General features: G+C 44.0%; 1 protein-coding gene across 2 annotated transcripts; it reads left to right on the top strand.

The window, feature by feature from the left end:
• Positions 1-6,106: 6,106 nt before the first annotated feature.
• casc3 (casc3 exon junction complex subunit) lies at positions 6,107-24,956 on the top strand. Of its 2 annotated transcripts, none has more exons than XM_029426894.1 (12): positions 6,107-6,329; positions 7,783-7,807; positions 8,030-8,085; positions 13,992-14,285; positions 15,016-15,164; positions 15,422-15,595; positions 15,831-16,684; positions 21,597-21,770; positions 21,976-22,074; positions 22,155-22,324; positions 22,448-22,664; positions 23,139-24,956. In XM_029426894.1, exons 1-11 carry the CDS (start codon positions 6,144-6,146, stop codon positions 22,592-22,594), a joined length of 2,328 nt encoding a protein of 775 aa, XP_029282754.1. In that variant the 5' UTR covers positions 6,107-6,143; the 3' UTR covers positions 22,595-22,664; positions 23,139-24,956. The 2 variants fall into 2 exon arrangements, with proteins under 2 accessions (XP_029282754.1, XP_029282753.1); XM_029426893.1 differs by having other exon boundaries at positions 23,133-24,956.
• Positions 24,957-25,000: the final 44 nt, after the last annotated feature.

The following is a 25,000-nucleotide window of genomic DNA, read 5'->3' as shown; positions in this document are numbered from 1 at the left end:
TACTTCTCGTCACTAGTATCAATATAATCCGACGGCTTTAGCGTGTACGGGTCAAGGCCGCAAATTTGGACTTTTTCTCTTTTCTGTTGTTGTTCGCTTTAGACGCCATTGTTGATTTGTTATTCATCCAAAATGGCGTCGCACGCATACGTCACGTGTTTGCACACGGTAGAGCGGCGTCTAAAGCGAACAACAACAACTCCGACTTCTTCAAAGTATTGTGAATCTCTGGATTCTCTGCAAAGCCAAGATTCAGAGGAAAAAGTCCAAATTTGCGGCCTTGACCCGTACACGCTAAAGCCGTCAGATTATATTGAGGATTTAGATTCATTACCGCCGATTGAATATCCGGATATTGTGAACTACCTTGTGCTACAAACGTCGTGGGCAACCAACTGCACAAATTAAGGCATACAAGAGCTGAGATGCTTATAATGTCTTTGTTTCTGGCTGGGTTGGTAGTCTTCTTACCAAACCACTGAAAGATGACAGGGTGCTCGTCCATACCCGTGTAAATCACTCTCAAAGAGCTCGAGATGCACCGCTCAAGCCGTGGTTTGTGAGTGAGAAGAGCGGCGATGTTATCCTCGCACACTGTGATTGTATGGCTGGATTAAGCGAAGTATGTTCTCACATTGGTGCTTTGCTTTTCGCAAGTGAAGTAGTCTCAAGAATAAGCAAAACAAAAACAAGCACAGAAGAAAAGAGCAAATGGCATCTCATGTAAAGAAAGTGCCTTATTTACCAGACAGCGATATGGAGAAGTAAGGTCTTACAGTGTTCGGGTATATCATAAGCACAGATGTTTAACGTAAACATTGAAAACATAGCTTTAGCATGAGCTCTTACCAGATATAAATCTGATATCTGGTGGAATCGCAATGCATGCCGGTGTGGCGGGACTAGAAAAGAGAGCACCAACTCTACAAGGGCCGCCATATTGGATTTCTTCTCTGCGTGTTTACATTGTATTTGGCTAGTTTTTAGTGCGTAATCATCGCTCTTCTAGTTATGGGATTTGGACACCGAAATTGTGTGGTGAAAGGATGTTCAAACTGTGGGAGAAAGATAAATAAATGGGCAGAATCTCATTGTGAGCTTCACGATTGCACTCGTTTGATGAAACATTGCGACTGCGAGCCCCTGTTCGAACTATTTCCATTTCCAACAGCACTAACGAACAAAGACAGAAAGCTAGCATGGACCAAAACTGTAAAGAGACAGGATTACAATGGGAAGTCTAGGGAGCCCAAGAAATCTTCATTTCATGCAAGGAAACCAGCAAATGAATCCCTGATCCTGAACTCGACCTGGGGTGTGTCGTCTATCTACTTGATTTATATGTTGACAAATGTACTTTCTATATATTGAGTTTTATAATAATTAACAAACACAAGTTAGGTATATATTTATAACAGCTTACCCTGCAACACAACTGCAATCAGCACTTATGATATCGTCAGTTTTCTTGACTACGCAGATCCATGCTGAATGTGGCGTGTGGGAAACTTTCATTGAATGAGAACATTTAGCTTTCAAAAAGCAAAACTCAGAATCTGCGAGAGGATTGAAAGATATTTGTTTCAACCAGCCAGAGTCAAACAGTCTAAATGCTTTGGCTTCTTTGTATTCGTTCAAAGTTTGTTTATGAAACTCGACATGGTTCTCTGGGTGGTTAGACATTAAAAATAATGTTATATCGCTGAGGTATATCGGCGGCCAAGAAGTCATGCTGTTGTTTTCATTGACCCAGCCATCCTGCAGTCTCAAGGGATCAGGCACTGAAACGCCACTCGGCACAACCAAAAGCTTAGTCTTTTCTTTTTCTGTGATTGAAAATCTTTCGTTAGCTGTTGGTTGCTCCTCAATGCCCATCTCTGATGCAGCAAACACCCTGATGTAGCAAACACCCTGGCAATAAGCTCCAGTTTTGTTCCTGAAACCTTTAAATTCCGCTTGCGGCAAAATACTTTCAAATCTTCGACTTTCCACATCTGAACCTCATCATAAGAAAGGAGTTCATAACTCATTGTAGAGTAGTAGGTTTGTTTACAACACGCTCGAAGAATAAGCTAAATACAATGTAAACACGTAGAGAAGAAATCCAATATGGCGGCCCTTGTAGAGTTGGTGCTCACTTTTCTAGCCCCGCCACACCAGCATGCTGTCCTTACACCCTCTGTCCTTAGACCCTCTGTCCTTAGACCTTCTGTCCTTAGACCCTCAGTCCTTAGACCCTCTGTCCTTAGACCCTCTGTCCTCAGACCCTCTGTCCTTAGACCCTCTGTCCTCAGACCCTCTGTCCTTACACCCTCTGTCCTTAGACCCTCTGTCCTTAGACCTTCTGTCCTTAGACCCTCTGTCCTTAGACCCTCTGTCCTTACACCCTCTGTCCTTAGACCCTCATGATCCTGACGTAAACTTTATCAGTGGCAACCTGCCACATGAGACACAGAAACTCCGGGGATGATGCCCCGGATGATGAGTTAGTAACATATATTTACATAAATGCATACAGATAGAGAGGGAGAAGAAGAGAGGGAGGGGAGGAGAGAGGAAGAGAAGGAGGAGAGCAGGGAGGTGTCCCCCGGCAGTCTAAGCCTATAGCAGCATAACTAGGGGCTGATCCAAGGCAAGCCTGAGCCAGCCCTAACTATAAGCTTTATCAGAGAGGAAAGTCTTTAGCCTGCTCCTAAATGTGGAGAGTGTGTCTGCCTCCCGAACACAAACTGGAAGCTGGTTCCACTGGAGAGGAGCTTGATAGCTGAAGGCTCTGTCTCCCATTGTACTCTTAGAGACTCTAGGAACCACAAGTAACCCTGCAGTCTGGGAGCGTAATGCTCTAGTTGGTTTATAAGGTACTGTGAGATCTTTAAGATATGGAGCCTGACCATTAATTGATTTGTAAGTCAGGAGAAGGATTTTGAATTCTATTCTGTATTTTACCGGGAGCCAGTGCAGAGCAGCTAATACAGGAGTAATATGATCCCGTTTCCTTGTTCTTGTCAATATACGTGCCGCTGCATTTTGGATCAACTGAAGATTCTTAAGCTACTTTTTGGGACAACCTGATAACAATGAGTTGCAGTAATCCAGCCTTGAAGTAAGAAATGCATGGACTAGTTTTTCTGCATCATTTTGAGACAGGATGTTTCTTATTTTTGCAATGTTACGTAGATGAAAGAAGGCAGTCCTTGAGATTTGTTTTATGTGGGAGTTAAACGACAGATCTTCAAATCAAATCAAATCAAATTTATTTGTATAGCCCAATATCACAAATTATACATTTGTCTCAGTGTGCTTTACAGACTGTACAGGTTACGACATCCTCTGTCCTTAGACCCTCGCATCGCACAAGGAAAAACTTCCTAAAAGAAACCCCAAAATTAAAGGGGAAAAAATGGAAGAAACCTCAGGGAGAGCAACTGAGGAGGGATCCCTCTCCCAGGACGGACAGACGTGCAATAGATGTCGTGTGTACAGGATAAACAAAATGATCTTGATCAAAGATGACACCAAGATTCCTTACAGTGGTGCTGGATGCCAAATTAATGCCATCCAGAGCTTCTGTCATTAGAAAATGCGTTTCGGAGGCCTTTAGGTTCTGTCGATAAAGTTGCTAGTTGTTATGTCCTTAAGGCTTGAAGTTTAGCCAATTGATTGGTTTCATCTGGTCTGATAGATATAATTGGGTATCATCCGCATAACAATGAAAGTTTATAGAGTGGTTCCTTATAATATTGCCCAAAGGAAGCATATATAAGGTGAATAGAATCGGTCCAAGTACAGAACCCTGCGGAACTCCAAGACTGACTTTGGCTGTCATGGAGGATTTATCGTTAACAAGTACAAATTGAGATCGCTCAGATAAATAGGACTTGAACCAGCTTAGTGCGGTTCCTTTTATGCCAACACAATGTTCCAGTCTCTGTAGTAGAATGTCCTGATCAACAGTGTGGAAAGCAGCACTGAGGTCTAACAAGACAAGAACAGAGACAAGTCCTTTGTCTGATGCCAATAGAAGGTCATTGGTAACTTTCACCAGTGCCGTCTCTGTGCTATGATGAACTCTAAATCCAGATTGAAAAACCTCAAATAAACTATTATTATGTAAAAAGTCACACAACTGTTTTGCGACTGCTTTTCTCGAGGATCTTAGCGAGAAAGGGAAGGTTAGATATCGGCCTATAGTTGGCTAAAACCTCTGGATCAAGACCAGGCTTTTTAAGAAGTGGTTTTATTACAGCTACTTTAAAGGATTGTGGTACGTAGCCAGATAATAGAGACAGGTTGATCATATTTAATAACGAGGTGTTAATTAAGGGTAAAACTTCTTTAAACAGTTTAGTTGAATCGGGTCTAAAAGACAGGTTGATGCTTAGACGATGAGATTGTTGAAGTTAGTTGGTTAAGGTTGATTGGAGTAAAACAGTCTAGATATATTTCAGGAGTTACAGATGTTTTTAAGGTTCCTGGAGGTTGAAGTTAAGTCGTTACTGATTGAGGTCAGGAGGAGATTAATTTAGTCTCTAATAATTATAATGTTATGGTTAAAGAAGCTCATGAAGTCGTCACTACTGAGAGATATAGGAACAGAAGGCTCTGTAGAGCTGTGGCTCTCTGTCAGCCTCAGTGCTGAACAGAAGCCTGGGGTTGTTCTTATGTTCTTCTGTTAAGGAAGAGTAATAAGCTGCTCTGCATTACGGAGAGCCTTCTTATACGTTTTAAGATGATCTAACCAGACTAAACCAGATTCTTCCAGTTTAGTGGAACGCCATTTACTTTACTTTATGATCTTCTTCTTTAGAGGAGCGACTGAGTCGAGTGTTATTCGCAGTGAGGCTGCAGCGCTATCAACAAGATGATTAATGTGGGAGGGACTAAAGTTAGCATTGGAGTCCTCCATTATATTGATATTGAGTCCTGGTATTGAATTAAGTGCTGATGGAATCACTTCCTTAAATTTAGTCACAGCACTTTCAGATAAACATCGAGTGTAGGATGTTCTGCCTGCTGGCTTGTAGTCCAGTAACAGGACTTCAGAAGTTATTAAAATGTTCTGATAAAAGAGGATTATGTGGACACACTGATAAACTTTCAGTTTCAACACCATATCCCAGAACAAGGTCCAGAGTGTGGTTTAAACAGTGAGTTGGTTCATGTACATTCTGACTGAACCCAGTGAATCTAATATTGAGATAAATGCATTATTAAGGCTGTCACTATCAACATCCACATGAATATTAAAGTCACCAACAATAATTACTTTATCTGTTTTAAGGACTAAACTTGATAAAAGTTCTGAGAGTTCAGATAGAACTTCAGAATACGGACCAGGAGGGCGGTACACAGTAACTAATAAAACTGGCTTTATTGTTTCCATGTTGGGTTTGAGAGCGTAAGAACAAGGCTTTCAAAAGAGTTATAGTTTAATCCACATTGCTCCTCCTGAATCTGAGGTTCAACAATCGGTCTATAATGTCTATTTTTCCCACCTACTGCGATTGCCCTTGTTTGAACGTATGAATTATGCACTGTGCATTTTTTCCCAATTACAAACAATCTGTAGAATGGTATTATATCGATCATAATAGTATTATTTTTGGTGTCTCATTAGAAGACAATAAATTGTACCTAATGATTAATATTTTACTAATTTAGGCAAATTCTTTATTCATAAGGCAAAATGTATTTAAAAATAACTACTATAATGAAAAGTCCCGAAATTAATTAAATCCAATTCAGCCAAATATTTCGATATTTTATTAGACAATTATCTGACCAATGGAATCTCTTTATTACTAATAATATAACAATCTCTTTAATTTGTTTTACATTATGATTTATGTTTTTTTTTAATGTTTTAATGTTTTAATCTGCTTTTTTATATAAAATGTTGGTATTGTTTTATGTCTAATGTGGTATCTGCTCAGTCTAGACTCTAGAGGACGATCATTTCGGAATTATAATGTTTGTAAATTCATCTTGTGAATTAAAAAATAAGGTCAATAATACTAACTTCCAGAGGATGGCAGTAGATAAAGAAATAACGTTCCTGGTGGTGATCTAAAACCTCAGAGAAGAAGAACTCGCCTACCCACAATCCCTTGCCTACTTCCGGTTCCAACCATTTGAGACCTAAGATGGCGGACCGGCGGCGAAGGAGGAGGCGCGCGTCCCAGGACAGCGAGGACGACGACGAGTCCGGTTCGGGTTCGGACAGTGTGAGGTCGGGCTCTCCGACGACCAAGAGTCGTGTGAGAGATCCCGACCCGCCGGAGGTGACAGCGACCCGACCCGAGCCGAAGACCAAAGTGGAGTCCGAGTGTGTGAGTAGCTAAACCTGCGTTAGCTTGCCGAGCTGACGGCTCCGGGACCCAGCCGGGAGCTGTGACATTTACCGCTGCCTTTAAAACTTTCCCCCGGGAGCCGCGTGCTGCCTTCGGTCTGATCTGACCGTTGTGGAATTACCAGCCAAAAAAGCAATAACTTATAACCGTTTGTCTCTTAACATAAACGGCTTGGTGCTCCTTCAGAAGGCGGTGTTAGCTCGAAGGAACCACACGTTAGCTGTTTAACCGTCAACAGAGTTTGTAATTAAATACTTTAATTATTTGTTGTGTTAAATTAGCCGTTTTTAACGTCAACGGTCCCGGCAGTTGGCCTAACTTTATTGTAATGTTGTCCCCCGGTGTGAGACGTAAAGGCGCCAGTTGGAACGCATTTGCTGGGGGACACATTCAGCCGTAACACCGGCTCGAGCGCCCTCTCGTTACTTCACATTCCTGGAGTTTTCACTAAATATAAGTCCCAGTTTGAGTCGGACAACTAGAAAGACCGTGTCCACCCAGGTGATGTTGGCTTGTTTATGGTAAACACCTAGCTAGGCCCGGCTAATGCTACCGCTGTGCCACGTCCAGCACGAGCGCTCACTTCTAACTGACCCGGAGATGTTTGCCAACGGGCGGAGGAATATCACAGCCTTCACTGAAAGTAGTCCAGCCACACTGTAAACATACTCTGGGACACGTAAAGGTCCTGCTGTTAAAGAAATAAATACTGTTTACACTATCATTTATTTTGAATGTAGAAGATGAGAAAATAAGTGATAAAAGTTAATAGTGCATATTTTATTTGTTAAACCCATATTTTGTGACAAGCTGTCAGATAATTGAATATTAAAACACATTTGACTGAGTTAGAAGCAACCGCAGGTGGGAAGTATTAAATATTACAGTAATGTACGTGTGCATTTTGCATTAACATTAATAAAATAAGTGCTTTGGCAAGTTTTATTATATAAAGCACATTTCAGCAACAATGCAATTCCAAATGAACTGCAACCAACAACTAATTTCATTATCGAATTAATCTGCAGATTATTTCCTCCATTAATGTTTTGGTCTATTAAAAAAAGTCCAAGCTTTAAATGTCTTGTCACTTTATTTTGATTTATAACAGAGAAAAGCAGCAAATCTCCAGTTTTGAGGCTGAAAACAGCATTTAAAGACATTTCTGCATTTATAAAGAACAATTATTAATATTATACTGTATTTTCATTACCTCACCTGCACCTGAAACATCACGTGTTGCCCCGGATGGAATCAGTGAAAGGAAGGATGAGTAAAACCACTTTGCTCTTGGCGCAGAGTTTGCGATGCTCCTGAAGCTCTTCATCGTCCTGCAGGAGGACAAAGCGCCATGAGCAGCTCCCGCTGTGGAAGTGATGTTTGAGCTCGTTGTGACTCCTGGACATTTATTTTTGTTTTTGTGTCTTTGCAGGAGAGTGAAGATGGTGTCGGAGAAGGTAAGACATTTATTAGTTTACATAAACATCTAGCACACGACCTGCACCTGGTGAAGAGTAACCGGCTCACACCAACAACATACAAGTGAATCAAAAGACGCTCTCGCACAGGAATGGAGCTGACTGCGGCTCGTACAGCGCATAAAACACGTTCAGACCATTTTCAGAATTAATGTGAAGACGTGAAATGTATCAACGTTTCTATCGCTCTGTTTTGTGCAGCTGTCCTCTCGGACTACGACAGCGCTGATCCGGAGGAAACCGGCTCCCATTCAGAGGTAAAACACATGGACCGCATGAAGCTGGTTTAACCATGAGGGAACATCAGGGTTGTGAAGTCTGACTGCTTCCTCCACCTCAGAACAAATACCTAACAGCTGTTTGCTGTCAGCGGATTCACTTCTGTCTCTCTCTCTGTCTCTGTCAAATAAAATGTATTTGTATAGCCCAATATCACAAATTATACATTTGTCTCAGTGTTTACAGACTGTACAGGTTACAACACCCTCTGTCCTTAGACCCTCTGTCCTTAGACCCTCTGTCCTTAGACCCTCTGTCCTTAGACCCTCTGTCCTCAGACCCTCTGTCCTCAGACCCTCTGTCCTCAGACCCTCTGTCCTTAGACCCTCTGTCCTCAGACCCTCTGTCCTCAGACCCTCTGTCCTCAGACCCTCTGTCCTCAGACCCTCTGTCCTTAGACCCTCTGTCCTTAGACCCTCGCATCGCACAAGGAAAAACTTCCTAAAAGAAACCCCATAATTAAAGGGGGAGAAATGTTAGAAACCTCAGAGAGAGACTGAGGAGGGATCCCTCTCCCAGGACGGACAGACGTGCAATAGATGTCGTGTGTACAGGATAAACAACATCGTACAAATACAACATTTGACAGAAATGATGTTGTGTTGAAAAAGAGAAAGTTTGGATGAATCCAGGAAAATGTCAATAAGGCTTCCCGGTGTCCAGCAGGACTAGGGCAGCAGGCGCAGCCACGATTCATGATCCTGACGTAAACTTTATCAGAGGCAACCTGCCACATGAGAGACAGACACTTCGGGGATGATGCCCCGGATGATGAGTTAGTAACATACATTTACATAAATGCATACAGATAGAGAGGGAGGGGAGGAGAGGGAGGGGAGGAGAGAGGAAGAGAAGGAAGAGAGCAGGGAGGTGTCCCCCGGCAGTCTAAGCCTATAGCAGCATAACTAGGGGCTGATCCAGGGCAAACCTGAGCCAGCCCTAACTATAAGCTTTATCAAAAAGGAAAGTCTTTAGCCTACTCTTAAATGTGGAGAGTGTGTCTGCCTCCCGAACACAAACTGGAAGCTGGTTCCACTGGAGAGGAGCTTGATAGCTGAAGGCTCTGGCTCCCATTGTACTCTTAGAGACTCTAGGAACCACAAGTAACCCTGCAGTCTGGGAGCGTAATGCTCTAGTTGGTTTATAAGGTACTATGAGATCTTTAAGATATGCTGGAGCCTGACCATTAATTGATTTGTAAGTCAGGAGAAGGATTTTGAATTCTATTCTGTATTTTACCGGGAGCCAGTGCAGAGCAGCTAATACAGGAGTAATATGATCCCGTTTCCTTGTTCTAGTCAATACACGTGCCGCTGCCTTTTGGATCAAGTGAAGAGTCTTAAGAGACTTTTTGGGACAACCTGATAACAATGAGTTGCAGTAATCCAGCCTTGAAGTAAGAAATGCATGGACTAGTTTTTCTGCATCATTTTGAGACCGGATGTTATTTTTGCAATGTTACGTAGATGAAAGAAGGCAGTCCTTGAGATTTGTTTTATGTGGGAGTTAAAAGACAGATCCTGATCAAAGATGAAGCCAATATTCCTTACGGTGGTGCTGGAGGCCAAGTTAATGCCATCCAGAGCTTCTATGTCATTAGAAAATGAGTTTCGGAGGCGTTTAGGGCCAAGTATAATAACTTCAGTTTTGTCTGTGTTTAACATCCAAAGGTTGCTAGACATCCAAGTTTTTATGTCCTTAAGGCTTGAAGTTTAGCCAATTGATTGGTTTCATCTGGTTTAATCGATAGATATAATTGGGTATCATCCGCATAACAATGAAAGTTTATAGAGTGGTTCCTTATAATATTGCCCAAAGGAAGCATATATAAGGTGAATAGAATCGGTCCAAGTACAGAACCCTGCGGAACTCCAAGACTGACTTTGGCTGTCATGGAGGATTCATCGTTAACAAGTACAAATTGAGATCGCTCAGATAAATAGGACTTGAACCAGCTTAGTGCGGTTCCTTTTATGCCAACACAATGTTCCAGTCTCTGTAGTAGAATGTCCTGATCAACAGTGTGGAAAGCAGCACTGAGGTCTAACAAGACAAGAACAGAGACAAGTCCTTTGTCTGATGCCAATAGAAGGTCATTGGTAACTTTCACCAGTGCCGTCTCTGTGCTATGATGAACTCTAAATCCAGATTGAAAAACCTCAAATAAACTATTATTATGTAAAAAGTCACACAACTGTTTTGCGACTGCTTTCTCGAGGATCTTAGCGAGAAAGGGAAGGTTAGATATCGGCCTATAGTTGGCTAAAACCTCTGGATCAAGACCAGGCTTTTTAAGAAGTGGTTTTATTACAGCTACTTTAAAGGATTGTGGTACGTAGCCAGATAATAGAGACAGGTTGATCATATTTAATAACGAGGTGTTAATTAAGGGTAAAACTTCTTTAAACAGTTTAGTTGGAATCGGGTCTAAAAGACAGGTTGATGCTTAGACGATGAGATTGTTGAAGTTAGTTGGTTAAGGTTGATTGGAGTAAAACAGTCTAGATATATTTCAGGAGTTACAGATGTTTTTAAGGTTCTGGAGGTTGAAGTTAAGTCGTTACTGATTGAGGTCAGGAGGAGATTAATTTAGTCTCTAATAATTATAATGTTATGGTTAAAGAAGCTCATGAAGTCGTCACTACTGAGAGATATAGGAACAGAAGGCTCTGTAGAGCTGTGGCTCTCTGTCAGCCTCAGTGCTGAACAGAAACCTGGGGTTGTTCTTATGTTCTTCTGTTAAGGAAGAGTAATAAGCTGCTCTGCATTACGGAGAGCCTTCTTATACGTTTTAAGATGATCTAACCAGACTAAACGAGATTCTTCCAGTTTAGTGGAACGCCATTTACTTTCAAGATTTCTGGACTTTTGTTTTAGTTTGAGGATTTGTAAATTAAGCCGGAGCTTTCTTTTTCTGTTTTATGATCTTCTTCTTTAGAGGAGCGACAGAGTCGAGTGTTATTCGCAGTGAGGCTGCAGCGCTATCAACAAGATGATTAATTTGGGAGGGACTAAAGTTAGCATTGGAGTCCTCTGTTATATTGATATTGAGTCCTGGTGTTGAATTAAGTGCTGATGGAATCACTTCCTTAAATTTAGTCACAGCACTTTCAGATAGACATCGAGCGTAGGATGTTCTGCCTGCTGGCTTGTAGTCCAGTAACAGGACTTCAGAAGTTATTAAAATGGTCTGATAAAAGAGGATTATGTGGACACACTGATAAACTTTCAATTTCAACACCATATCCCAGAACAAGGTCCAGAGTGTGGTTTAAACATGTACATTCTGACTGAACCCAATTGAATCTAATATTGAGATAAATGCATTATTAAGGCTGTCACTATCAACATCCACATGAATATTAAAGTCACCTACAATAATTACTTTATCTGGTTTAAGGACTAAACTTGATAAAAGTTCTGAGAGTTCAGATAGAACTTCAGAATACGGACCAGGAGGGCGGTACACAGTAACTAATAAAACTGGCTTTATTGTTTCCATGTTGGGTTTGAGAGCATAAGAACAAGGCTTTCAAAAGAGTTATAGTTTAGTTTAGGTTTAGGATTGATCAAGAGGTTTGAGTCAAATATTGCCGCAGCTCCTCGTCCTCAGCCAGTACCTCGAGGAACGTGAGTATTAATATGACCAGGTGGAGTAGGATTCATTTAGACATATTCTTCATGTCTCAGGTTTCAGTGAGACAAAATAAATCAATCTTATTATCTGATATTAAATCATTTACAATCCAGCTTTCGTTGATAAAGATCTGATGTTTAAGAGCTCACATTTAATGTTTCGATTTAGTTGTACTTTTGCAGCGGTGGTGTTTATTTTAATGATGTTTTCATGTATAACTCCTCTTCTGTTAACCATAGACTTGATTAGTTTCAGAGGTCATGGGGCAGACACAGTCACTATGGGGATTTGAGTGGGTGACTGCCCGGAAAGAAGCACAGAGAAGTGTGTAAGACTGCAACTCTGTCTCCTGGTCTCAACTCTGGGTTGTCATGGATTAGGTCCACTAATAGACTTTGTAATATTATTGGATATGAGATCTGCTCCAGCCAAAGTAGGATGGATGCCGTCACTCCTAATCAGACCAGGTCTTCTCCAGAAAGTCTGGCAATTGTCTACGAAGCCCACATCATTATCTGGACACCACCGTGAGAGCCAGCGACGGAATGATGACCAGATTTGGCAGAGGACCAGAGAAAACTACGGAGTCCGACATTGTTTTGGCAAATGTACACACCGACTCCACATTAACTTTAGTACACTCCGATTGACGCAATCGCGTGTCATTACCGCCGACGTGAATAACAATCTTACTGTATTTACGTTTAGCCTTAGCCAGCAGTTTCAAATGTGCTTCTATGTCGCCCGCTCTGGCACCAGGAATGCACGTGACTGTCGTCGCTGGTGTCTCAAAATGAACGTATCTCAAAATTGAGCTACCGATAACCAGAGTTGGCTTCTCAGCTGGTGTGTCACTGAGTGGGGAGAACCTGTTAGAAACAGCAAGCGGTTGGTGGTGAACCGTGGGCTTCTGATTACACTTCTTTCGGACAGTCACCCAGTCTCCCGGCTGCTCGGGCCCCGCCAGGGGACAGCTAACAGGAGATACCACTGGTCGACCCGCACCGACTATTGTCTGTCTGTCTCTGTCTCTCTCTCTGTCTGTCTCTCTGTCTCTCTCTGTCTGTCTCTCTGTCTCTGTCTGTCTGTCTCTCTGTCTGTCTCTCTCTGTCTCTGTCTGTGTCTCTCTCTCTGTCTCTCTCTTTGTCTGTCTCTCTGTCTGTCTCTCTCTCTTTGTCTGTCTCTGTCTGTCTCTCTGTCTCTCTCTTTGTCTCTGTCTGTCTGTCTCTCTGTCTGTCTCTCTCTGTCTGTGTCTCTGTCTGTCTCTCTCTGTCTGTCTCTCTCTCTCTCTGTCTCTCTCTGTCTGTCTCTGTCTCTCTCTGTCTGTCTCTCTGTCTCTGTCTGTCTCTCTCTCTGTCTGTCTCTCTGTGTCTCTCTCTCTGTCTCTCTCTTTTGTCTTCTCTCTGTCTGTCTCTCTCTCTTTGTCTCTCTCTGTCTGTCTCTCTGTCTCTCTCTTGTCTCTCTCTCTCTCTCTTTGTCTCTCTCTCTGCTGTCTCTCTCTCTGTCCTGTCTCTCTGTCTCTCTCTCTCTCTGTCTCTCTCTCTCTCTGTCTCTATCTTCTCTCTCTCTGTCTCTCTCTCTGTCTCTCTCTCTGTCTCTCTCTCTCTCTGTCTCCTTCTCTCTCTGTCTCTCTCTCTCTCTGTCTCTTCTCTCTCTCTCTCTCTCTGTCTCTTCTCTCTCTGTCTCTCTCTCTCTCTCTGCTCTCTCTCTCTCTCTCTCTCTCTGTCTCTCTCGTCTCTGTCTCTCGTCTCTCTCTTCTCTGCTCTCTGTCTCATCTTCTCTCTCTGTCTCTCTCTGTCTCCTCTCTCTGTCTCTCCTCTCTCTCTTGTCTCTCTCTCTCTCTGTCTCTCTCTCTACCTCTGTCTCTATCTCTCTCTCTTTCCTCTCTCTCTGTCTCTCTCTCTCTCTGTCTCTCTCTCTCTCTCTGTCTCTCTCTCTCTCTCTGTCTCTCTCTGTCTCTCTCTCTCTCTGTCTCTCTCTCTCTCTGTCTCTCTCTCTCTCTGTCTCTCTCTCTGTCTCTCTCTCTCTCTGTCTCTTGCTCGCTCTGTCTCTCGCTCGCTCTCTCTCTCTCTCTCTGGAACTTCACTGGTGTTGGTTTGAACTACAGTTTGTGGTATCGTGACGTTTCTACTTTACAGCACACAACAATTAATTATTTTCAAATAAGAGAAGATCCAGAGAAGATATGATTCTGTACTAGGGCTGCACATTGTGAGCAGTTTCTTTAATGTTCATGTGTTCCCTCAGGGAGTGGAGGAGGAAGAGGAGGCAGAGCAGTACAGTGACGAAGAAGCTCCAGCAGCAGCCAGCGAGCCCAAACCCTCTGCTGCAGCCGACGGCCCAACAAAGGTAGAGGAGGAGGAGGCGGCGGAGGAGGAAGAAGAAGAAGAAGAGGAGGAGGATGAAGAAGAGAAGGAAGAGGATGAAGAGAAGGAAGAGGATGAAGAGAAGGAGGGAGAGGGAGGAGGAGAGAGTAAAGAGGACTGCAAAGCCGAGGAGAAAGGAAATCTTGCCGGAGAGAGACAGAGCGGTGACGGGCAGGTGAGACTCACTGTTTACAATATTATATATAATAATAATTATAGTAAACAAAACACTTTAAACTGCTTTTGTCTGATGACCAGAATTTGCGTATCACGTTTCCTGTAAGACTTCAACGGGAGACATTTTGGTCAAATAATGTTTATTGAGCTTAACCTGTTAGCGTGCACGGGCACCTTCAACAATACTATTTTTTACTGAATAGAGCCTGAACGCATCATCATGTAACTCAGTGGAACCTCTGTTACTGTTAGCTAACAACCAACAGCTGACAGCTAATGTTAGCTAACTCTCCCACAGATATTAAAACCTTTGGAAGCCGTCTGAAGTTCATAATGAGAACTTGTTGCAGCATTGTGCTTCCACTGGCTCAGTGGTGCGCCTTCTGTTTGTGTCGGATGCTTTTACTCTTTACTTTATCTACCGACAAAGCCGGTCGTACCCCGGAGACGGAGCCAATGGAAGTATTTATATATCTATTTATGTTCTCCAGTTTACCCACAATGCAACAACAAGACTCCACTTCCTGTCTGGTTGAAAGCAGGAATTTCACTTGTAGTGAGTTCAGTGTGGGCTCAGTACCTCTGATGCTTCATCACCGCCTCACTAAATGTTATGTAGCTTAATAATAAACGTGTCTCCTGATAAAGTGACGCGATGCTGCAGCCGTCTGCACCAAACGGTCGCACGGCTGCGGTGAGTTACAGCCGAGCTGTTGTCTCTCGATCAGGAGTCTACGGACGACCCGGAGACGAAGGCGGGAGGAAAACCTGGACAGAAGCTTGACGACGACGAGGACCGGAAGAACCCGGCCTACATCCCCAGGAAGGGACTGTTCTTCGAGCACGACGTCAGAGGACACACTCAGGAGGAGGAGAGGTGGGTCATTGTTATTTATTTCAAAGAGTGTCTCTGAAGTCCTGAGAGGATCAACAGACAAATATTATCATTCATATTATTTTCTTTTAACTTCCTGATCAGAACTACAAATATTAACTTCCAGAATTGAACCTTTAAATGTTTGTTGACATGATGCAGCTTTAATGACTTCCTGTTTGCTCAACGCTCAAAGTGTCTTCATGTCTTCAGTGTCACATGTCGAGAGCAGAATTGAAACTGTCCGTCTGTCCTCTCAGGCCTAAAGGTCGAAACAGGAAGCTGTGGAAGGACGAGGGTCGCTGGGACCACGACAAGTTCAGGGAGGAGGAGCAGGCACCAAAGAGCCGCGAGGAGCTCATCGCCATCTACGGCTACGACATCAGGAACGGCGGCAGCTCCGGAGACCGGCCGTACCGGCAGCGCAGGCCGAGGTGAGCGAGAATTTAGAGTTTCTGTCAGCGATCCGTTAAAGACGTCGATCGGATAACAAGTGAAGATTATATTGAGCCTTTTTTAATGAATCGCTAGTAAACCCGCTCTCTGCGTGTGTCTCGGTTACATCATTGTTTCAGCCGCCGCCTGTCTCGAGTGCGGCGGTCAAGTCATCTTTAAAGTCACTTTCACAAGTTCCCTGTGTTTGATCTGAACGCCTGTGTGTCCCCGCAGACAGAGTTTGTCTCCCAGCAGAGACAAACGGTGGCGAGATGGAGGAGAGCGGCCCGTCCGGTCCTGGCAGAGTGGAGGAGGTGTGAACCGAGGAGGAGCTCCACCCTCCTCTACGTCCCCCTCCCCTGTCCCTCTGTCCTCCACTCAGCGGAGCAGCAATCCCGCCAGACCACCTCCTCCCCGCAGCAGACCGTCCCAACCCCACCAGAATCAAATGCACCTCCCGCCTCAGTACAGGAATAATGAATCAAACGCACCCCAGATGCATCCGAGAGAACGATCGGGCCCTAAAGCTCAGTGTGATCCCGGAGGAGACCGGGGGGTGGTCAGCAGGGGGGGGCGTGGAGGGGGGAGGGCACCCTCTGTGGTCATTGAGGACATTACAGTCAGCCAAGGAGGCGTTAGGGAACCGGACCTCAGTGTTGTAACGACGTCACAGCCGGGCGGTTACCCGTCTGCGTCACCGAGACGACAGCATCAGGAACAGCGAGGGAGCGCCGACAGATCTTCCTCCGACCCCTCCCTACAGTCGCCGGCGGCAGCGACCAATCGGGAAGCCTCTCCTCCCACAGAGCGGCCAGTGGAGCGTAAATCTTACTCGCTGGCTCGTAGGACTCGCTCTCGGCCCGCCGACCTGGGCAGCAAACAGCCGTCTGTGGAGGAGTCTGCAGCCGGGGGGAACTCATCCTCCCCCGGCGGCGTGGGGGGGAAGAGCTGGACGAGTGCAGGTGACGGGTCGAGTCAGGGAGGGGGGGGGGGTCTGCCGGAGCTGGATCAGGACGTGGCTCGACTCAGTCTGGCAGGACAGAGCTGGAGCCCGAACCAGACATCCTACTTCCGGTCTGAGATGAGAGGTGAGTGACAATCGCCACACTTTAAAGGTTTAATGTGTAACAACCAGCGTGTGTTGTATACAGGACTGTCTCAGAAAATTAGAATATTGTGATAAAGTTCTTTATTTTCTGTAATGCAATTTAAAAAAACAAAAATGTCATACATTCTGGATTCATTACAAATCAACTGAAATATTGCAAGCCTTTTATTATTTTAATATTGCTGATTATGGCATACAGCTTAAGAAAACTCAAATATCCTATCTCTAAATATTCTCAAAAAATTAGAATAGTTCCTCAGACCAAGTAAAAAAAAAAAGATTTATAACAGCAAAACAAAATCAAACATTTGAAAATGTCCATTAATGCACTCAGTACTTGGTTGGGAATCCTTTTGCACGGATTACTGCATCAATGCGGCGTGGCATGGAGGCAATCAGCCTGTGGCATTGCTGAGGTGTTATGGATGCCCAGGATGCTTCAATAGCGGCCTTTAGCTCATTAGCATTGTTGGGTCTGGTGTCTTTCAGCTTCTTCTTCACAATACCCCACATATTCTCTATGGGGTTCAGGTCAGGGGAATTGGCAGGCCAATCGAGGACAGTAATGCCATGGTCAGTACACCAGTTACTGGTGGTTTTGGCACTGTGGGCAGGTGCCAGATCATGCTGGAAAATGAATTCCTCATCTCCATAGAGCTTTTCAGCAGACGGAAGCATGTAGTGCTCTAAAATCTCTTGGTACACAGCTGCATTTACTCTGGGCTTGATGAAACACAGTGGACCAACACCAGCAGCTGACATGGCTCCCCAAACCATCGCTGACTGTGGGAACTTCACACTGGATTTCAAGCAACTTGGATTTTGCTCCTCTCCAGCCTTTCTCCAGACTCTGGCGCCTTGACTTCCAAATGAAATACAAAACTTGCTTTCGTCTGAAAAGAGGACTTTGGACCACTCTGCAACTGTCCAGTGCTTCTTTTCCATAGCCCAAGTCAGACGCTTCTTCCGTTGTCTTGAGTTCAGAAGTGGCTTGACCATGGGAATACGGCTATTGTAGCCCATTTGCCGGACACGTCTGTGAACAGTGGCTTTTGATACCTGGACTCCAGCTTCAGTCCACTGTCTTTGAAGCTCCCCCAAATTCTGGAAGCGACTCTTCTTCACAATGCTGTTAAGGCTGCGCTCATCTCTCTTGGTTGTGCAGCGTTTCCTGCCACATTTCCCCCTTCCAACAGACTTTTTGTGGATGTGCTTTGAAACTGCACTCTGTGAACAGCTTGCTCTTTGAGACATTTCTTTTTGTGTCTTACCCTCCTGATGGAGGGTGTCAATGATGGTCCTCAGGACAGCAGTCAGATCAGCAGTCTTCCCCATACTTGTGATTTAGTTTACTGAACCAAGCTGAGTGTTTTTCAAGGCTCAGGAAACCCTTGCAGGTGTTTCGAGTTAATTAGACGATTCAAGTGATTCGTTGAACACCCTACTAGTATACTTTTTCATGATATTCTAATATTTAGAGATAGGATATTTGAGTTTTCTTAAGCTGTATGCCATAATCAGCAATATTAAAATAATAAAAGGCTTGCAATATTTCAGTTGATTTGTAATGAATCCAGAATGTATGACATTTTTGTTTTTTTAATTGCATTACAGAAAATAAAGAACTTTATCACAATATTCTAATTTTCTGAGACAGTCCTGTATGTAGTGACACAGAGACATGTGTAATGTCCCTGAAGGTAATGTTTCCTCTCTCTCCTGTCATGGTGTCATCAGTCCTGTGTTGTATATGTAGTGAGACAGAGACATGTGTAATGTTCCTGAAGGTAACGTTTCCTCTCTCACCTGTCATGGTGTCATCAGTCCTGTGTTGTATATGTAGTGACACAGAGAAATGTGTAATGTCCCTGAAGGTAACGTTTCCTCTCTCTCCTGTCATGGTGTCATCAGTCCTGTGTTGTATATGTAGTGAGACAGAGACATGTGTAATGTCCCTGAAGGTAACGTTTCCTCTCTCACCTGTCATGGTGTCATCAGTCCTGTGTTGTATATGTAGTGACACAGAGACATGTGTAATGTTCCTGAAGGTAACGTTTCCTCTCTCTCCTGTCATGGTGTCATCAGTCCTGTGTTGTATATGTAGTGACACAGAGACATGTGTAATGTTCCTGAAGGTAACGTTTCCTCTCTCACCTGTCATGGTGTCATCAGTCCTGTGTTGTATATGTAGTGACACAGAGAAATGTGTAATGTCCCTGAAGGTAACGTTTCCTCTCTCTCCTGTCATGGTGTCATCAGTCCTGTGTTGTATATGTAGTGACACAGAGACATGTGTAATGTTCCTGAAGGTAACGTTTCCTCTCTCTCCTGTCATGGTGTCATCAGTCCTGTGTTGTATATGTAGTGACACAGAGAAATGTGTAATGTCCCTGAAGGTAACGTTTCCTCTCTCACCTGTCATGGTGTCATCAGTCCTGTGTTGTATATGTAGTGACACAGAGACATGTGTAATGTTCCTGAAGGTAACGTTTCCTCTCTCACCTGTCATGGTGTCATCAGTCCTGTGTTGTATATGTAGTGACACAGAGAAATGTGTAATGTCCCTGAAGGTAACGTTTCCTCTCTCTCCTGTCATGGTGTCATCAGTCCTGTGTTGTATATGTAGTGACACAGAGAAATGTGTAATGTCCCTGAAGGTAACGTTTCCTCTCTCCTGTCATGGTGTCATCAGTCCTGTGTTGTATATGTAGTGACACAGAGACATGTGTAATGTCCCTGAAGGTAACGTTTCCTCTCTCCTGTCATGGTGTCATCAGTCCTGTGTTGTATATGTAGTGACACAGAGAAATGTGTAATGTTCCTGTAGGTAACGTTTCCTCTCTCTCCTGTCATGGTGTCATCAGTCCTGTGTTGTATATGTAGTGACACAGAGAAATGTGTAATGTCCCTGAAGGTTGTTGTGTACAGTCCATCATGTTGGATGTGGTACCCATGCCACATCTTTTTAGAAAGCTTAGAATCTCATCTATTTAGATTTTGAGATCACAACCACTACAGCAGGTACAATCGGCTCCTCAAAATACCAAGCAAAATCATAACTTTGAACCAACTCTCCTATGAAGCCTCATCATAATCCTGTAATCAGTAATAATCCAAAACAAACACTCCTGTGTCATTGCCAAAGGTCCAAACGATCGTTTCCAGTAAAAATAAAAATTAAATTAAAAAGAAAGATCAATAACATCATCACGTCCATAAAAGCCCATAAACAGCTTGAAATCAGCTGATCGATGCGAGATATTCTGTTTATACTCGACCTTTCGTATATATATATCGTATCCCCCCCCCCCCCCCCCCCCCCCCCTTAACCTCTTACAGGGGGGGAAATACCTACATAGACACCCAAAGTACATTATAAGCTGCTCTTCAACCATTTGCACCAGCTGCATGATGTTGGGCTCATTGAAAAGAGAACTCTCTTATTGTTCTGCAGAACAGTGAAGAATCACTCCACGTGCTTCTGCACTGAGTAATAGTGCTCTGAATATACTGAATGTGAAGACGACACACTCCGTCTGAAGTGTGTTGTTGAACAAGATGTCTGAAGATGGTTCAGCTGGTAGGTCTGAGCTGGAACACAAGAGAAACATAGAACCAAGTGTTCCCAAGTAAAACTTCCAATTTCAAACATATTAGACAGGTTTGTATAAGAGTAACACCAGGCGTTCACAAGCTGTGCATTTGGAGATATCATAATATTTATTGATAGAAAGGCCATAAATAACTATTATATACCCAATTATCCCCGCCAGTAGTAAAGACACAAAGTAAGGGAAGTACAAACAAGAACAATTGTAATATTTCTGTGTTTATTTTGAATATAATAAATACAATTATTAAAAAATGAATAACGTTTGTAAAATAAAACCCATTATCTCTAATTCTTCAGCGTTTCATTGGCTACACGATACGCCAGTCATCAGGGGACTGGGCTGCTGCAGCTCCGTCTGTAAACAAAAGAAGAGGGCTGGCACTTCCTTATCAAGTTGACACTCATTGGCTCTTGATGGCTGTAGATGACGCATGGAAGCTCCGATTGGCTCAAATGAAGTGTCAATCGAAAGGTCAGAGTTCGGCATCCGTCTTAGAAGCGTCTAAACAGCGCTGACTGCTCGAGATGTTCCGTTTTTACCGTGTATGATCACAAAATTGTACACATCGATCAGCTGTTCAGGGGCTTTTATCAAAGTGACGATGTTCATGGTGGATATATCTTTACTATATACTTAAACGATCGTGTGGACCTCTGAACCAGGAAGTGTTTTATTATTATTACTGATTATGATGAGACTTCAGAGGTGAGTTGGCTCAAAGTTATGGGTTTGATTGTGTGAGATGCCTTCTGTACCTGCTGTTGTGATTGTGATCTCAAAACTGTTTTTCTCACTAAATAGACGAGACTAAGCTTTCTCTGAGTGTGTGGCGTTGTGTAACAACTCAATCATGGTGGACTGTACACAGCAAAGGGCAAGATACAGCCTCTGTGAAACTGCACTCGTCCACACGGTAAGAGAAAAAGACACTTTGTACATCCTGGTGTATGTATGTATGTATGTATGTAAGGATGAAGGACTTTAGTCCTGAACGTCTGGATCTTAAGTTCTCAGAGAAACAAGCTGACAGACGTTAGCGGCAGCCGAACAGCGTGCAGGAGAAACTCTGATGTTTAACCTTTGAATCAGAGGAGAGCTTCCATGATGCACCACCAGAGGAGAGCAGGAGATCTCTGTGGTTTCATTCAGAGACCCCGAGTGGCAGAACGTTACAGATTGTGCTTTTAAAGGAAAATGTTTGAGTTCTAAATATTGACTAAAGAATGTGCTGATGCTTTGTGTCCCAGTAAAATAATCTGAATCCTGTGTCTGTCTCAGGCCTCCCCAACACCATGCACCTCCCCGGCAGCCCGCCTCACTTCTCCAGCATTGAGGAGATAAGTGTCGGCTCCAATCGGGCCAAACGCTACTCGTCCCAACGTCAGAGAGCCGCGCCGGAGCCGGCACCGCCCATGCACCTGGGAGTGATGGAGGGACACTACTATGAACCCAGTAAGGCGTGTGCGTGTGTGTGTGTGTGTGTGTGTGTGTGTGTGTGTGTGTGTTATACTTCTACTGCGATTCCTGTTGGACTTGATATTAAACTTTATTGAGACTTGACGTCATGTTTTGATTGAATATGAACTTTTTTTAAAGCTAGTCAGAAGTACAGACGTGCAGTCAGGAAATGTCCTGATCCCTCGTGTCTGTCTCTCAGTGTCGTACCAGGGACCAATCTACGCCCACGGGGACGGCCCCGCCCCCATCCCGCCGCAAGGCATGCTGGTCCAGCCTGAGATGCACATCCCTCACCCCGGTCAGTGTGTCCCCTTCTAGTTTTTCGGGATGAAGAGGTTGTATATTTGCATCTTGTCACTCACCTGTCCTCCTCCTCAGGTCTCCATCCCCACCAATCAGGCGGCCCGATTGCTAACCCCGCCCTCTACGGAGGCCCGCCTGTTTCTCTGCCGCCACCAGGGCAACCACAGCAGCTGCTGCCGCCGCCCTTCTACCCTCCGCCAGGCGTCATGACCTTCCCGTACCCCACCATGTACCCGACTCCACAGGTAGACATTCTGCCCCCCCCCCCCCCCCCCCCCCCCCCCCCCCTGGCCATAATATAAATGTGTTTAAACTGTGGACATCATGCATTTGTGGACAATAAAGTTTGATGGATTTGAATCCCTCAGGGTCAGGCCCAGGTGACCTATGGAGGCGTGACGTACTACGACACCATGCAGCAGCAGGCCCAGCCCAAGCCCTCGCCCCCCCGCCGCACCTCCCAGCCCGTCACCGTCAAGCCCCCCCCTCCGGAGTTGCACTTCGCCTCAGAGTGACCCCGCCCCCTCATCTCCCCCCCTCCTCCCGCCACCCAGTCTCAGCCTCACTCCGGTCCGGATGCTCAAGGTGAGCGCACTAACTCTGTTCATCACGAGTTGTTTATGTTGCTTCATCGTGTGGGAGGAGTCAGAACGTTGTGCAGGAGAGAAGAAGAAAGATGGACCTCCAGACTTTCAGTACATTTACTGCACAACCAGTGCTCCCCCAGTGGTTACTGTTAGTAACCCAGTGGTTACTGTTAGTAACCACTGGGGGGGACACTGACTATGTTTCTACATCTTTAAACTTTATTGGACATTAATTCGACCTCTTAACTCAGAAGAATATTAAAGTATAAAAACACATTCAGATGTTTGTTTCCACAGTGAAGGTGAAAAACAAAATGATTTGTGATCTGAAAAGCTCTAAATATTAATAATCTGACGCGCTGTGTCTTCAGTGTCTGAGTACTTCCTGCGCCCGTTGAGGCGTCACAGCCGTTAGCTTTAATTTAAATTAAGTTTTGAAGTCGTCTGATTGTCTGTTTGTTTGTAGGAGCGGGTCAGTGCAGAGCTGCGAGCCCCAGCAGCAACCACCATCATGTCCGGGGGGGGGCTGCAGCAGGTGACCCCCAGCAGCTCTGCTGGAACTTTCTCCCCTTTTTAGTTTTTTTTTGTTCTGTTTCGACCCTGTAGCAGTGAGGCGGACTGTAACTCTGATCCCAACGTGTCTTTGAGCAACAAGCTCAACTTGAACATGTAGAAAAAAAACGTCTTAAGATCCAGACTCCACGCGGAGGATCGGAGTCCACGCGGAGGATCGGAGTCCACGCGGAGGATCGAGTCCACAACGTGTTTGTCACGCTGAAGTTTTCTGTCGGACTGAATCCTGAAAACAGGAAATCTAAACGGTTGGCCAGTTTGTTCTCACTACGCCAACTGGTTACTGTAAAGAGTAGAAACGGGCGGAGACAGATCTGATGTACGAGGGGGGGTCTCAGCTGACTCGGTGCTTCCACATGTTACAGCTGCACTTTGATAGTTATGGATGTTCTTACACTTCTCTGTCTGTCACTGACTTCTAACTGAAGCTGCACGTCATCTTCAGCCTCGCTCGTCTTCATCTGCAGCTATAAAATGTGAGAAGATAGTGAAAAATGTCCCAGAGTCTTTAAATGTCTTGTGTCCAAAACCCAAAGATATTCACTTTAATATAAAACAGAAAAGCAGCAAAGCTCCATATTTGAGGCTGAAAACATTTAACGGTTGATGACACGAGTCTTTGACACGACTCGTGTCATGCCGCGGTGATGATCTATAATAATGTGTCAGAAGATGCAGGCTGTTCCACCATCTCATCGAACATTTAAATCAGTGTTTAGTACGAAGCCCTGACAGGAAAGTGACGTTTGAGTTTGATCTAAATGTTTTTCTCTCCCGTGTGTGTGACTAAAAACACGTGAAAAATAAAATGATACAAAGTTACTTTAAAATGTCATCTGTGAAAACGTCGGGAGATTTATTTCCATCAGGATCCTTTTTCTAAGTTACTTTTTATTGGCAAGTGAAACACGTTTGTTGTCAGATGACTTGTTTGTTGTTGTAAAGACTGAAGTCACAGCACCTGCTGATGTTGGTGTTTAGACCTGGAGCCTTTAGCACACCAGGTCGTGCTGCACTTCTGCCTCTGGTGGCCACAATGAGAATTACAACAACATGATCCTGACAAACAAAAACTTCTCAGATTTAAAAACGATGAAGGACTTTTTTTATTTTATTTTCTCTTTTTAAGGAACTTTTAAAAAATGATCCTGCGAAACATTTATTTTATGTTCCCACTTTCCTCTCCGGGCTTCCGTAGCTTTAACTCTTTAAAATTGAGTTTGTCTGTTTATGATTTTCAGACGGCAGAAACAAAAGTCCGTCTGACAGAAGCTGCTGCAGGTTGCAGGCGTTTATTGTTGCTGTATATAGAAACCTAAATGTGTATATAGAGGCTTGAACAGATGCAACAGAGCAGTAAACATATTCTAATAATAATAATAGTGCTGCACGACAGATGGGAGTCACAGTGCATCGGCAGGGACCTGGAATGTTAACGCTGTACTTTAGAGACGACGGCTGTGTGGCTCTCGCTAAGAGTTGTATTTCTTTTCCTTTTTGAAAATGTTAATAGTGTTTTTTTATTGTTAGTAACTGCAGGAGTGACATGAAGATGTAATTGTTTTCACACAGGCAACACTTTATAAAACCAACTTCATGGTGTGTTTGTCCTGCAACAGGAAGTCTGCAGAGATGGAAGGAACCAGAATTAAAAGTGTATTTTTCACCGTTTCTCTTCCAGCTGTTTATTTTACATTAAAGTTAAAAGAAAGACGTGTTTGTGGTTTGATGTCAGATTCTCCAGTCGATTGTGTTTTAATC

The sequence above is a fragment of the Cottoperca gobio genome, unplaced genomic scaffold (genome assembly GCF_900634415.1).
Source record: "Cottoperca gobio unplaced genomic scaffold, fCotGob3.1 fCotGob3_251arrow_ctg1, whole genome shotgun sequence".
In the NCBI taxonomy this organism is placed as follows: Eukaryota; Metazoa; Chordata; class Actinopteri; order Perciformes; family Bovichtidae; genus Cottoperca; species Cottoperca gobio.
Note: the sequence above shows the minus strand (reverse complement) of the source record. Positions and strands in the feature narration are given on the sequence as shown.

Excerpts from the sequence above, each read along its gene's own strand:
- casc3 (XM_029426894.1), top strand. The coding sequence starts at position 6,144 with ATGGCGGACCGGCGGCGAAGGAGGAGGCGCGCGTCCCAGGACAGCGAG. Across the intron at positions 7,808-8,029 it reads TGAAGATGGTGTCGGAGAAG|CTGTCCTCTCGGACTACGAC; the intron begins GTAAGACATTTA and ends TGTTTTGTGCAG. Across the intron at positions 16,685-21,596 it reads CTTCCGGTCTGAGATGAGAG|GCCTCCCCAACACCATGCAC; the intron begins GTGAGTGACAAT and ends TGTCTGTCTCAG.